This window comes from Tyto alba, unplaced genomic scaffold (assembly GCF_018691265.1).
Source record: "Tyto alba isolate M040663 unplaced genomic scaffold, T.alba_DEE_v4.0 Super-Scaffold_2, whole genome shotgun sequence".
NCBI classification, from domain to species: domain Eukaryota; kingdom Metazoa; phylum Chordata; class Aves; order Strigiformes; family Tytonidae; genus Tyto; species Tyto alba.
In genome coordinates, this window is record NW_024881282.1 from 25,760,480 (window position 1) to 25,773,466 (window position 12,987).

The window sequence follows — 12,987 nt, forward strand, 5'->3', positions numbered from 1 at the left end:
AACTATAAAATTCACTTCAATCCCTTGACATTTCATAACTTTTCAGGATTTTATTTCCTGTGCATTGTTTAACGTATGTTATTCCAGGATATAATTTGTCTGCATGTGAGAATGCTATAGAAAGTGAATGGCAGTACTTACAAATCTGTATGTGTTAGTATTTATGTTGGAAGATCTGAGGTTTCATTGTCCTGAGTCCTTGAGGGAGCAACAAAAGATGTGTTCTGCAATGATCACATTTTAGCCAGCCTGTGAACATCTTGAACTCTTTCAACCTGAGTAAGATAGAAAGGGATGCCTTTGTCTTTTTCCACTGTGAAAATCATGGGGGTTGAGAATGGTGTGTGATTTGTTTTATACAAAAGCTCACCCCAAATGCAACATGCTTTCTGAGAACCTTTGAGTATTACTACAATTGTGTTCATATTGGGAAAGATCTTAAATGTTGCTTATTGCATAATATTTACAGAATAACAAGTTTGAGAACTTTTTAGCGCGACATCAAAATATTTGGCTTTTGGCTTTTTTGCATTTAGATGCATTAAAATGTTCAACTTGCTTCACATTTTCCTAATGATTTTGTTTTCTCTTCCAGGCGAAAGGTTGAAATCATGCATACTCACAGTCTTTTCACACTTCTTGGAGAAAGGTTGATGCTGCATACAAACACAGTGACCGTTACAACATATAACACACTTTATGAGGTACAAATTATTAAAAAATGAGATTGTCATTTCAATTGTAAAAAATTATGATTTAATTATATTGTTGTGACTCTCTGCTTTACAATATCTTGATTCTCAAGACTTTTGAGAAAATTTCAGATAGAAATTTTAAAAACGGATTTCTAGGTTCATAATGTATTTTGCCATGCTTTGGATATTACAATATCATAATTTTTACATAGTCTCTAAAAAACTTTCCACTTACAGTATTACCAAGGATGGTGGAAGAGATCCTGCTATTTAAGATGTTCATCACTTTCTGGAAAGACCTCCAATTGCTCTTACTCCTCCATTGATTGGAGGAGTTCTTTTCCATTGAAAAGGAAAGTGCTAGAGCCAAAAAGATGCCTTTTTTTTGCCATTCCTTTCAAGTTTATGAAATTTTGAAAAGTGCTGTTTTTCTTTTTTAAATAGCAATGCTGATAGTATGCTAAAATGATAAGTGAACACAGCCACTTTCATGTAACAGATACTGCTTGAGGCAAGTGAATATGACCTGGAAGCATTCAACTGTTCTACCATGCTCTTGTAGAAGCTTCGGTTTTGATGATGAGAAATTTTGTTAAAGCAAAATATTGTCAACATCAAGTTGGTTGAAACCCATGTCCTCATGCCTGCAAATACATAAATGTCTTGTCCAATCTTCAGTCATTTTTAAAATGGTGACATATAATTGAATCTCTTTCAATTTCTGAGGATCTTACACACTATAAAGAAATTTTTCTTTTTTTTTTTTTTTTTTAAGTCACAAATAAGTGTAATGGATAGACTCTCAGGAATGGTTCCAGAAAAGACACAGAAGATGAAAGGAGTGCTTGGTATTTAAGATTCTGAGTCTGAGTGATGAGGAAGTGTTCTCCTATGATTGTAAAAACCTTAATGTCATCTATTTGCTAATGACATGCTTGGACATCAAATTCATTTTTATTTCACACATCGAAGTTTATGTAGTGTGGTTTGACCAGTTGGGTCTCTCAGTCTTAGATGTCTCTGCATTCTGAGAGCTTCTGTGATAGGTTTTCTCAGAAAATACATAACTCGGTGACAAAATTAAAGCCCTCATGGAGTCCAGCATCCAGAGACATTTACATTTGAAAAAATAGCCAGAGGAGAAGAAAAAGAAGTTAAGTGTCATAAGTACAAAAGATATGCCAAGGAACTGATACAGGTATTTTCCATGTTCTCCCATAAATAGCAAAGGCGTATTTGCACTCTGTTTTAAATACCAATATGTAAAGATCCGTATAAAGATACTGTGTTTACAACTGACATTAGTTTGATTATTGATTAATGAAAGAGCTAAAGTTCTGCATTAAAATAAATAAGAATTACTAATAAAATTATTCTACTTTGAAATACATTTGCTTGAATGTACTTATTGAGAATCCTGTATTAATAAAATTATATTTTTAGCTCGTTCTTAAAAATAAAATTGCATACATAGAACCAGTGACAGGTATCCCAGTATGAAAGGTCTGTGGTGTTGCCTCAGTATAGATTGATTAATTTGTCACGTACAATTCATGAAACAGGAGAATGATCTGTCCTGCTTATGTGAAGCCCTGGGATTATTCCTATGGAATGCTGTCTGTGACTTTTCCTCTTTCCTAGCTGGGGAAAACTAAACCCACTTTTAAGAATTATTGGGTTTGGTTATGGATGGAATGTATGAGAATAACTTTTGATGGACAGTGCTCATGAAAGAGTTTTTGAACGGCTAATGTATAACACTATGAGGAGTATGAATGAAATATCTTTAAAACATCATTATCGTATATTTAGTCAACTAAGTAAAAAGTCATTTAACCAGCCACTGTACAAACATGAAAATCTTAATCCTTGCACAGAGGAATTGCTCATTTCAATTCTTCAAGAATATTTTACCAAAATGTTTTGTGTGGACTTACAAGTGTGGCCATGGTAAATGTTCTTAACAAATTTTAAAATGAACAAAGAAATGCTGTAGTGTTTAATTAAAGATGGTAAAAGGAACTTAATATTCTGTTTTAGATTTTGACAGAACAAGTATGCACTCAAGTGGTTCATAAACCTCATCCAGAGCCAGATTCTACAGTGAAAATCCAAAATCCAAGTAAGGACAATATATTATGTTTGTATAAATGTATTGCCTAGAGGTTGTGGGGTTTTTTGAAAGATTATGGTTCAGGAAGTGAAAATAATTCATTAGTGTGTCTCAAATATATATGAGTTTCAGTTACTACTTACATTAGTTGCTGTTAGCAACTTTTTTTTTTTTTTTTAAATGTTGTTAAAATGTGTTACGTAACTAATTTATTCTTTCAAAGTGATTCTTAAGGTGGTGGCAACGCTGTTAAAAAACTCCACACCAAGTGCAGAGCTGATGGAAGTTCGACGTTTGTTCTTATCTGATATGATAAAACTCTTTAGTAATAGCCGTGAAAACAGAAGGTATGTTACTATAAATAGTATTTTCTTATCTGTGGTTGTGGGTAATAGCAATCTGTTATACTCTGTCTAGAGTTTTATACTGTATATTAACTAGAACATACAAAAAAAAATAAATGGAATGGGTTTGTGGTAACTTCTCTTATTTCAGCAACTAATATTGGGTTCTTCTGTTTAGAATATACTTCTAATTTTTATTCATCCTGAAGTATTTTTAAGTTTCTTCCTACCGTCAGATTGATGTTCAGAGGAGATGTTTCTCCTATTTTATTCAGCATAGTGTTAAAATAAAGAAGCTTTGTTTGGATATATTTTGACCTAATTATTTCACTTTAGATGTTTACTTCAGTGTTCAGTGTGGCAGGACTGGATGTTTTCTCTGGGATACATTAACCCTAAGAACTCTGAAGAGCAGAAGATCACAGAGATGGTTTACAATATTTTCCGTATTCTCTTGTACCATGCAATAAAATATGAATGGGGAGGCTGGAGAGTATGGGTGGATACTCTTTCTATAGCTCATTCCAAGGTAAGAAATGGCTCATGGATTTTTTTTTTAATACCGGTAACTCCCCCAAAGGGACTATAGCAATCTAGTAAGATAAGATGTAAAGTGATTTAGTGCCATCTGGTGGCTATCTCCATACATGTCAAGGTGGTCTATTTTGTCATTGAAGGTCCTTTGCTGTGAAGCAATTTGTAAGCTGCATGTAATCTGTTGTAAAGATTCTTGTTAGTTTTTGTCCAAGTACGTGTCGCATATATTCATCTACATAATCTGTTATTTTCTTTTTAAGGTCACATATGAGGCTCACAAGGAGTATCTAGCAAAAATGTATGAAGAGTACCAAAGGCAAGAGGAAGAAAACATAAAAAAGGGGAAGAAGGGGAACGTGAGCACCATCTCGGGTCTTTCCTCTCAAACAACAGGAGCAAAAGGCGGAATGGAAATTCGAGAGATAGAAGACCTTTCACAAAGTCAGAGTCCAGAAAGTGAAACAGATTACCCTGTCAGTACAGATACAAGGGACTTGCTCATGGCTACAAAGGTATCAGATGATGTTCTTGGAAGTGCAGAGAGACCAGGAGGAGGAGTGCATGTGGAAGTTCATGACCTTTTAGTTGATATAAAAGCTGAAAAGGTAGAAGCTACTGAAGTAAAACTTGATGATATGGATTTATCACCAGAGACACTGGTAACTGGAGAAAATGGTGCACTTGTAGAAGTTGAATCTCTTCTAGATAATGTATATAGCGCTGCCGTTGAGAAGCTCCAAAATAACGTTCATGGAAGTGTGGGTATTATTAAGAAGAATGAGGAAAAAGATAATGGTCCATTAATAACTCTGGCTGATGAGAAAGATGAACCTTCTACTAACAGTACCTCATTTCTCTTTGATAAAATACCTAGTCAAGAGGAGAAACTTCTACCTGAGCTTTCAAGCAATCACATTTCTATTCCAAATGTGCAAGAGACACAGATGCATCTTGGTGTAAGTGATGATTTGGGATTGCTTGCACATATGACAGGTAGCGTAGATATAACGTGTGCTTCAAGTATCATAGAAGACAAGGAGTTCAAGATTCATACAACTTCAGATGGAATGAGTAGCATTTCTGAGAGGGAGTTGGCTTCATCATCTAAAGGATTAGAATATGCTGAAATGACTGCCACAACTCTTGAGACAGAGTCTTCTGGTAGCAAAACTGTACCTAGTGTTGATGCAGGAAGTATAATATCAGATACAGAAAGATCTGATGATGGTAAGGAAGCAGGAAAGGAGATACGGAAGATCCAGACAACTACCACAACCCAGGTAAGTTTCAAGTACTGTAGCCATTTATGTGTCTGATGTAATCGCTGTTCGTTGCTTCTGGATAAGTTAATAGTATGAGATCTGAGAGATGTCGGAAGTATATTTCATTAATTATATGAAAGGTGTCCATCCTCCAAGCCTGTTTGCTTTGAAAATGCCATATGTAAGGACTGTGAGGTCTTTCATGTCTGTATAGAAAATATGTATTGCAATTGTGGATGCTTTAGTTTAAAAAAAAACTTAGCTAAGAGAGTCTCTTGTCCACTTTCCTGAGTTCTTCTAGACAGATTAACTGATACTCTTAGAATTCTGCTTTAGAATTTCTTGTTAGTATGTCTTAAGATTAGAAATATCTATATTTTACTATGAAATACACATTGAAGTGGTTTTTACTACTGATGTATCTTTCTCAGAGTGTAGTTTTACAGCACTTTAGTACACTGCCTTTCTTCCTGTACAAGAATGCTGGCATAAATAGCCTCAACATTTGATCCTAATACAAGAAAAGGAATAGTTTAGGGATAATAGAAGAAAAACTGCAACTTGATTTCCAGGCCAGAGATGATTAATAAAAGAAGTAGTATGTACTTTCTTCTTGGAGATCCTTTCTTATCCAGGTCTCCCTCTGAAAAATTCTGAGAAGTTAGTGTTTTTGTAAGAGCCATAGCATTCTGAAAATGGGAAGGCCGAGGCAGAAGACTACTCTCTGAAAGAATTTTTACTCTGTATACACAGCAAAATGTAGGATCACTTTGAACTTTTAAAGCACAGGATTAATTTCCTCACTGGCATTGTTCACAGACTATAGCAGGTAATCAAACATTTCTTTTAAGGATGTTATCAGGCAAGAGAACTGACTACCTTCAAGATTTTACTAGCTGACTATATGTCCAGTATGTACACTAGTATTTATCTTCTAGAATTTTAAAGTCAAGCAGACTTCCTGAAACTGTGTAAGAGCCAAACAAAAATTGCAAAAATTGCTCTGCCTAGTACTGTGGAGTGTGTACCAAATCATCAGAAGAGAGAGTTTCAGAGATACACTCAAGTACACTCAAAGTACATGTCATCTGTTGAAAGAATACAGATAAGCCTGCCCGCTTTGTTTTTCAGGGAGATGATACTTTAAAAAAAAAAACTCCAGTGAATGGATATTTAAATTTATTTAAACAATGTGGTTTCCAAAACAGATACTTTCCATTTTAAAAAACACCAGGAAAAAATAATGATTACTCAGACCAATCAATTCTGATGTACAGAAAGAAAACTCTATTCTAACTCTCTCTTCTCTGGTAAGAACCTCTGTTTTGAAGAGAAAAGCAAATGGAGCTCTTGCATTCCCTAGACGGGTAATATAAGGAAAGTTTGGGGTTCTCTTGTCAGTATTTTTTCAAAACTATGAAAATTCTTATAACATCAGTGACAGACTATCAAGAATTGTGTAGAGATCCCTTTATTTAAAAGCATTCTGTGTGATAAAGAACAACCCCTGAAAGCTCTCGATAGGAATAGTGTATCTATTACTATCAATTCCCAAACACCTTATTTTTGAGTCATAAAATTAAAACTGTTAATAGCATAGAAACTGATAAATTTAATGATTGGAGAATGGCAAGAAAAAGGAGCACTCAGTTTTTATTTTGAAATGTGGATTTTTGTTTAAAGAGTAAAAGACAAGTGAAATGCTAGTATTCATTTACTGTGTACCTGTATGCACACATAAACACTGAATTTGTAAGATAAAAAGTTAATGAAAAAGGTCATCTAACTTTGTACTAGCTACTGTAGAAAATCCTGTCAGTGTGACTTTGGGACTTCTATTTTACCTCTTTTCTTGATGTATTTTACCTATAACACTTCAATTATAAAAACGTCAATTCCTCAAACTTATAATTATTTGTTAGGATTAAAATGATACATAACTGTAAATGAACTTTTATCAGATCATTTTAAGATAAGAGAAACAATTTGTTTTCCAAATGTTTTATTCCTAGCTTCTCACAAAATTCCTAACATATCATTTGGATCTGTAAATTATCTACAAACTGTGTATTCTTCAAGAATCTGACTCTACAAGTTATTTAACTCCCCTGATTCTCCATATACGAATTAAATTACAGTTATTTCCCTCTAAAATCAATGATAAACTACAATGAAATGATTTAAGTCTGTAGCCATTATTATATCTTTTAAATAATTTTCTTTAAAACAATTATCAACTGTTGTAATCTCTTCTTTGGGTGTTCTGAAATGCCATGTGAGCTGTAAGATGTCCATAGTTAAATCTTTTCTGTTTAAATTAACCTTAATTGAAAACAATTTAAATGTGTATTAAACAAAACATAAACCAAGCATTATTATTTTCATGAGTAAAGAGCAACATTAATTTTAACATGTCTGAAGTGGAGCCAGAGATTGGAGTTTTGATTGCAGCATGTCTGGAAACTGCCACATTAGATGTTCAAGACCATTGAAAATGACTTAAAGACTGGCCACCTGAATGTAGATAGTTGGGTTTCATGGTGGTTTATGCAATACACATCAAAGCCCATTCTTGCAAATACACTACTATTGGCTAGATAAAAGTTCTCCTGTTACAGTACAGTTTCGATACCATTACTGCTGCTGACGTGACAACTATCTGTAGTTGTACCCCAAAGACAACCCGTCTTGCTCTCAAAATGCTGGCAACAGAAGATCAAAATGAGACTAAAGGTCTAAGGAGCTTTCCAATGCCATGCCCAGTTTTACATTGCTATCACAAATATTTCATGAATGTCTTTTTGCTTTTAAATGTCCAGATTTAAAACTGTATGCTGAGATCAGGAAGTTAATACGTGACCAAAGCAAATATATTTTCTAACTTGCCAGTTTTAATCTAATCTAGTCACTTGAAAATAATTTCAAGGATCAGACTGTATTTCTTCCTTTCAGAGGCATTGCAGATTATAAATAATTGTGTTATTACAAGTATTTGCCTCAAATTCAGTCATAATGTTTGTTCTTTGCTACTTTTTTCTTCATGATATTCTCCATCATATCCTCTATGTGTATCTTTTATCTTTAATCACCAAATAGAAACAGTCATGACTATAGGTATTGAAAGGGAATGAAATTCACATCAACCACCTGCTGAGAGAATCTAAAGAATGTCCTGAGGATCCATAAAACTGTTAACCAGTCAACAAAGTGTAAGAAAATTCCCAAAAGGAGATTTGGGAGACTACACATGATTCTCTAGTGATCCTGCTAAAAAGACCAAATAGATAAATCGGTTTTGGAAAACAAGGAGCCTTGTAAAAGTACTCTGATTCCTTGAAGCCATTGGTGTGTAGTTTGTCCATGTTTTGAGTCAAATATTCAAAGAAAATTGTGTTATCAGCACAAAAGAATAGTTGTTTCATATAAATAAAGTCTTATCACTGGTGACCTTGTACATGCTGCATTTGGTCTTTTCTGTAATACTTCAAGTGAAGAACCTGAGTGTAAAACATTGGTAAATAGCTGAAAGGAAGGCCAGACATAGCCCTTCGGTACTGATGGATTTGAATCGGAGCAGCTCCTTTACTGAAGGATACTGCCTGGCTTGGAATATCAGAGTGTCTCCTGTAGTTTGTGCTCAAGTCCGGTTTTAGCCCATCCTTTATCAAACTCTGTGATCCATTCACAAACCCATTGCAGAAAGTTAACATGAGTTTTGAACTTCTTGTTGATGTAGGCGGTACAGGGTCGATCCGTCACCCAGCAAGACCGAGACTTACGCGTTGACTTGGGATTTCGAGGAATGCCAATGACAGAAGAGCAGAGACGACAGTTTAGTCCAGGTCCACGCACAACTATGTTTCGTATTCCAGAGTTTAAATGGTCTCCCATGCACCAGCGGCTCCTGACAGACTTGCTTTTTGCACTAGAAACAGATGTACATGTTTGGAGAAGGTAGGTGGTTGTTTCTCCTTTAATTCCTGATTTGTGTTTCCATCAACAAGGAGAAATTCAGTGAGTTTTAGAGGGGGTGATGCTGAGATAATGGGAAGGCAAAGAGTTGATGTTATCTCTGTATCTTGTGTTTTCTCCTTTCACCACTTCCTAGCCTGTAACAGCTCTGTTTCACACTTATCAATTTCTGTTTTCTTGAGAGATTATATAACTCATACATACCTATCTAAACTGAGCTGCTCTTTCATCTTATGTTTAGTGGTAGAATCTGCAGCTTCTGTTTCAGACATGAGGAAGACTTGTGTGCCTGCCAATGGCCATTTTCTTCAACTGAACAATTAAAAAAGACCTTCTCTACCTGCAAACCTTATAAATAAAACCTCTTTTCTATAACATTTTCTAAGGGATCACTCTTTCTAGTTGACAAATTTTTTTGCATGCCAGCTCCTGGTTGTGGTTAGGCTTGGTGGTTATATTATATTTTATGGCAGCAATGTGATTTCCTAGGATTTTTGTACACTTTAACCAAGATACTCAATAATTTATTGTTATCAGAGCCCCTAGGTATAGTAGACACTATTTAATCTAATTTCCAGGGCATAATTTCAGAATTTTCAGAAAACTTGAGCACAGTTATAACCAAGGAACAATTTATATTGTATTTAACTTCCAGTTTGGTGAACTGTTCTGTTGTTCTGTGCTAGTCACTAGGAAATAGACTTTTTTTTTTTTTTTTTCCAAGTACCTGGTGGGTATTTGTACTTTGTGTTTAGGTAATGCTTGAAAATTAAAGTTCAGTTTGTGTCTTTTCAATTGAAGCCATTAGTTTCAACAACTGGCAGGCAACAATGTTGTTTTAGAAAAATAACATAGTTACAGACTGAGTATTCCTCAATATTTTCACAGTGTTTATTATTTTGGGGGAGTGACTGTTTCATGGGTCAAGTTCTCACAAAACAAGTTGCTGAGATTTCAGCTAATGTTATTAGCATCTGTGGTTTGCAATGCTATTGCTAATGCTAAATTTAATATTAGTTAATAAAGTTAATATTAGATCAAGGTATCACCATATTATCAGATTTAAAACACTAGCAGGTGTTATCATTAGATGTTATTGAGGGTGCTTCAAATGGCACTAGTGCATTATGGTGAACTCTTAATATTAAATAATAACTTTCACACTGAAGAAACAACCCCACTGCTTGCAGCAGCAATGCCTGTGAAGTGTACTGGTTGATGGGAATAAAAAGTTATGAGCCATTGTTCTCAATTGGGTATCTGAAACTAACCCGGGTATGAAAATATGTAGTGATCAATTTGTGCATTAGACTAGTCCTGTTCATATTTTTAGACAATTTATGTGCAAAGTTTTGTAGTCCAGGTTTTGCCTTTATATCAAAGAAACATTCGTGGTCTGGTTGCAAAGAATAAATTTATCTAAACTTTTATTTTACCTGATTTTAATCCATTCTTTCTTCTGTTTTTTCAGTCACTCCACAAAGTCTGTGATGGACTTTGTCAATAGCAATGAAAATATTATTTTTGTACACAACACAATACACCTCATTTCCCAGATGGTAGACAACATTATTATTGCTTGTGGAGGAATTTTACCATTGCTGTCAGCAGCCACATCTCCAACTGTAAGTACAATATTTCCACCTAGTGGTCATATTAGAAATTGTTGTTAATAATACAAACCACTATTTACAGCCGACTTTTCTTCTTTAGGGACTCCTGTCCCCTCTCTGCTAATTCCTTCAAAAAATTCAATTTTATAATTGAAACTGTTAAACTTTGATATACAGAGTGTTTATGATACTTTGCATTTGAAATGCTAATTTTACTGGAGAAGTAGTAGTAAGGAAGAATAATATTTCATAGGTATTTAAAATTTTGTTTTAAAGATATGACCATTAGGATCATGGTTCTGAGTCATGATTACTGTAAAAAAGCACCTGCTTTATGATGGCTAGTTATTGTTATTCATAACTCTGTTTTTCATGTCCACCATTTTGTTTGCATGCCAAATGATTCCAGAGGTCATCCCCTCGCTACTCTGTTTACTTCATCCTTCAGTAGGTCCTGACCTTTGTTTCCTTTCTTTTTTTAATCTTGTATTGAAATAGGCTGACATTTTTATCCACTTTGATGTTCTTAGGAAGTTGTAAGCTCTTAGGTGATCACAGCTCAGTCAGGCAGAGTAGCCCAGTAGAAAGCTTCATGAAAAAGGGAGAAATATTTTGTAAATATTGCATTATTGTCAATAGTAATTACAGTATTTAAATGTGATGCCTTGTCTGTGTACATAACATTTCTATTTCTTTCATATTAAATGTTTTATCTTGAACATCCCTTAGGCATCTTAATTCCTTAAGCAAATTAATATTGGTCTTTGAAATGAGAGAAAATAAGGCCCAGGAACAAAGAGGCTTCTCTGAAGTAATGTGGCTAGTAGGTGCTGGAGGCTACAAATGTAATTTGGCAATAAAACCTCAATTCCTTGTTCTAGCCATTCATCAACTGAGATTACTTTACTTTGCCTCTACTGTTACTTCTTTTTAGCTAGCAAAACTACTGTTTTGCACAATTTTATTTGAAAGGTATAAATGTATGGACTAACAATGGACTAAACATTATGGCTTTCAGCCAGGCATTTAATAGTAAAAAGCAGTGTCTTTACTATTTTCACTGTTTTTAAATGGGAAAATTCTTGCTGTAAGCAAAAGTGCAAGACTCACAGGAAAGACTTTAGTTGTCCATAGTCACAAGAATTGACATCGAGGTTGCTGAATAAAAGATTTTGCAAGTGTTTCATTGTAAATATTGACAAGTATGAGAGAGTACACACCAAGCCGTCTTGAGATGCTGGCTGTACTATCAGTCTTTAGATAAAAGGACAGTGGGATGCCTAAAACAAGCCTTTTAGGCATCATTTGAAAATGAAAATGTTTTCTTTGCCATCTTTTATATAAAAATATCAACAGGCAGAGCATTAATTAACCTGCAATTCCATTGAATGGTCTTTGTGGTTTTTAGCTCTTAACCTGGTTTATGACACTGAAGAGCCATTCTGTAGAATAATAACTTTGCAGTTCACCATTTCTCTCTATTTATTCTGGATAATAAATATATGCATGTGTGTGTATGTATAGGTAGCTAGCTGATACAGCTTTATAAATTACACATCCATTTGTTAAAACACTGTGATTTTCATGCACTGATACAAAAGACTTAATTTTCAAATCAGTGTATTATGCATGCATTTCTCCATTACACGGGGACTGTGTATATTACTTAAATGCTCAGTTTTGCCATCTGTTTAGGATAATAAAAATAAATTGTGAAATAAACTAATTCACTAACAGATCAGTAGCTGGCTTCAAAATGAATTAATCCTAATCTGTAAAATTTAAAAAAAAAAAAAAAAAAAGTATTATTTTTGTCCCAGATGTACAGAGAGAGTGTGGAGAAGTAGCTGATAAAATCACAAATGGCCTTCACCTGGAAATAACTGTTACCATCTAGATGATAATTTCATAATCACTTCTACCTAGCAGAGCGCTTCTTCCCTCTCATTTGACTTCATTCCTGTACTGTCATTTCCCATCCATAAACATTAGCAGGAATGTGGATTTACTAATCCGTGACAGGTACAAAGAGCCCAGCACATCCTTCCTCCTTCTTAGAGAAGGTGCTGTCCCTCGATATTGTTCTGGATCACAGCAATGAAGGGAGAAGATGCCCTGTTGGGCATCAGGCCACCTCTGAATATCAATCATAGGGTAAATCAAAAGAAGTTTCATACTGATTCTCAGTTTTCTAATCCTTGAACTGCTGTGGAGAAAGTGGATGGACCGCTGGTTATGAATATATTTCTTCTTGGTCTTGAAAGGACAAAGTAGTCCAGCGCATACAATCAGTCACAAAAGACTGTCTCACTCTCCTCCTTCTAAGAGGTGCTAATTAGAAGAGAGAAGAGGTCTGAAACTGGAAGATTTATATGATGTCTCCACTGCATAAAAACACTTACGGCAGGCCTTCTAGTTACACTTTCTTCCAGAGTAACTTTTGAGGGAGGA

The 12,987-nt window shown here is 34.7% G+C and overlaps 1 protein-coding gene across 9 annotated transcripts in view; it reads left to right on the forward strand.

Moving 5' to 3' along the window:
- NBEA (neurobeachin) overlaps positions 1–12,987 on the forward strand; it is a 518,250-nt gene that overhangs the window by 167,096 nt on the left and 338,167 nt on the right. For all 9 annotated transcript variants that reach the window (XM_042793382.1, XM_042793373.1, XM_042793375.1 and 6 more), the window contains exons 18-24: positions 596–704; positions 2,736–2,817; positions 3,032–3,155; positions 3,489–3,681; positions 3,950–4,969; positions 8,688–8,905; positions 10,395–10,548. In XM_042793382.1, the coding sequence (XP_042649316.1) occupies positions 596–704; positions 2,736–2,817; positions 3,032–3,155; positions 3,489–3,681; positions 3,950–4,969; positions 8,688–8,905; positions 10,395–10,548 (1,900 nt within the window). The remainder of the gene's footprint in view (positions 1–595; positions 705–2,735; positions 2,818–3,031; positions 3,156–3,488; positions 3,682–3,949; positions 4,970–8,687; positions 8,906–10,394; positions 10,549–12,987) is intronic.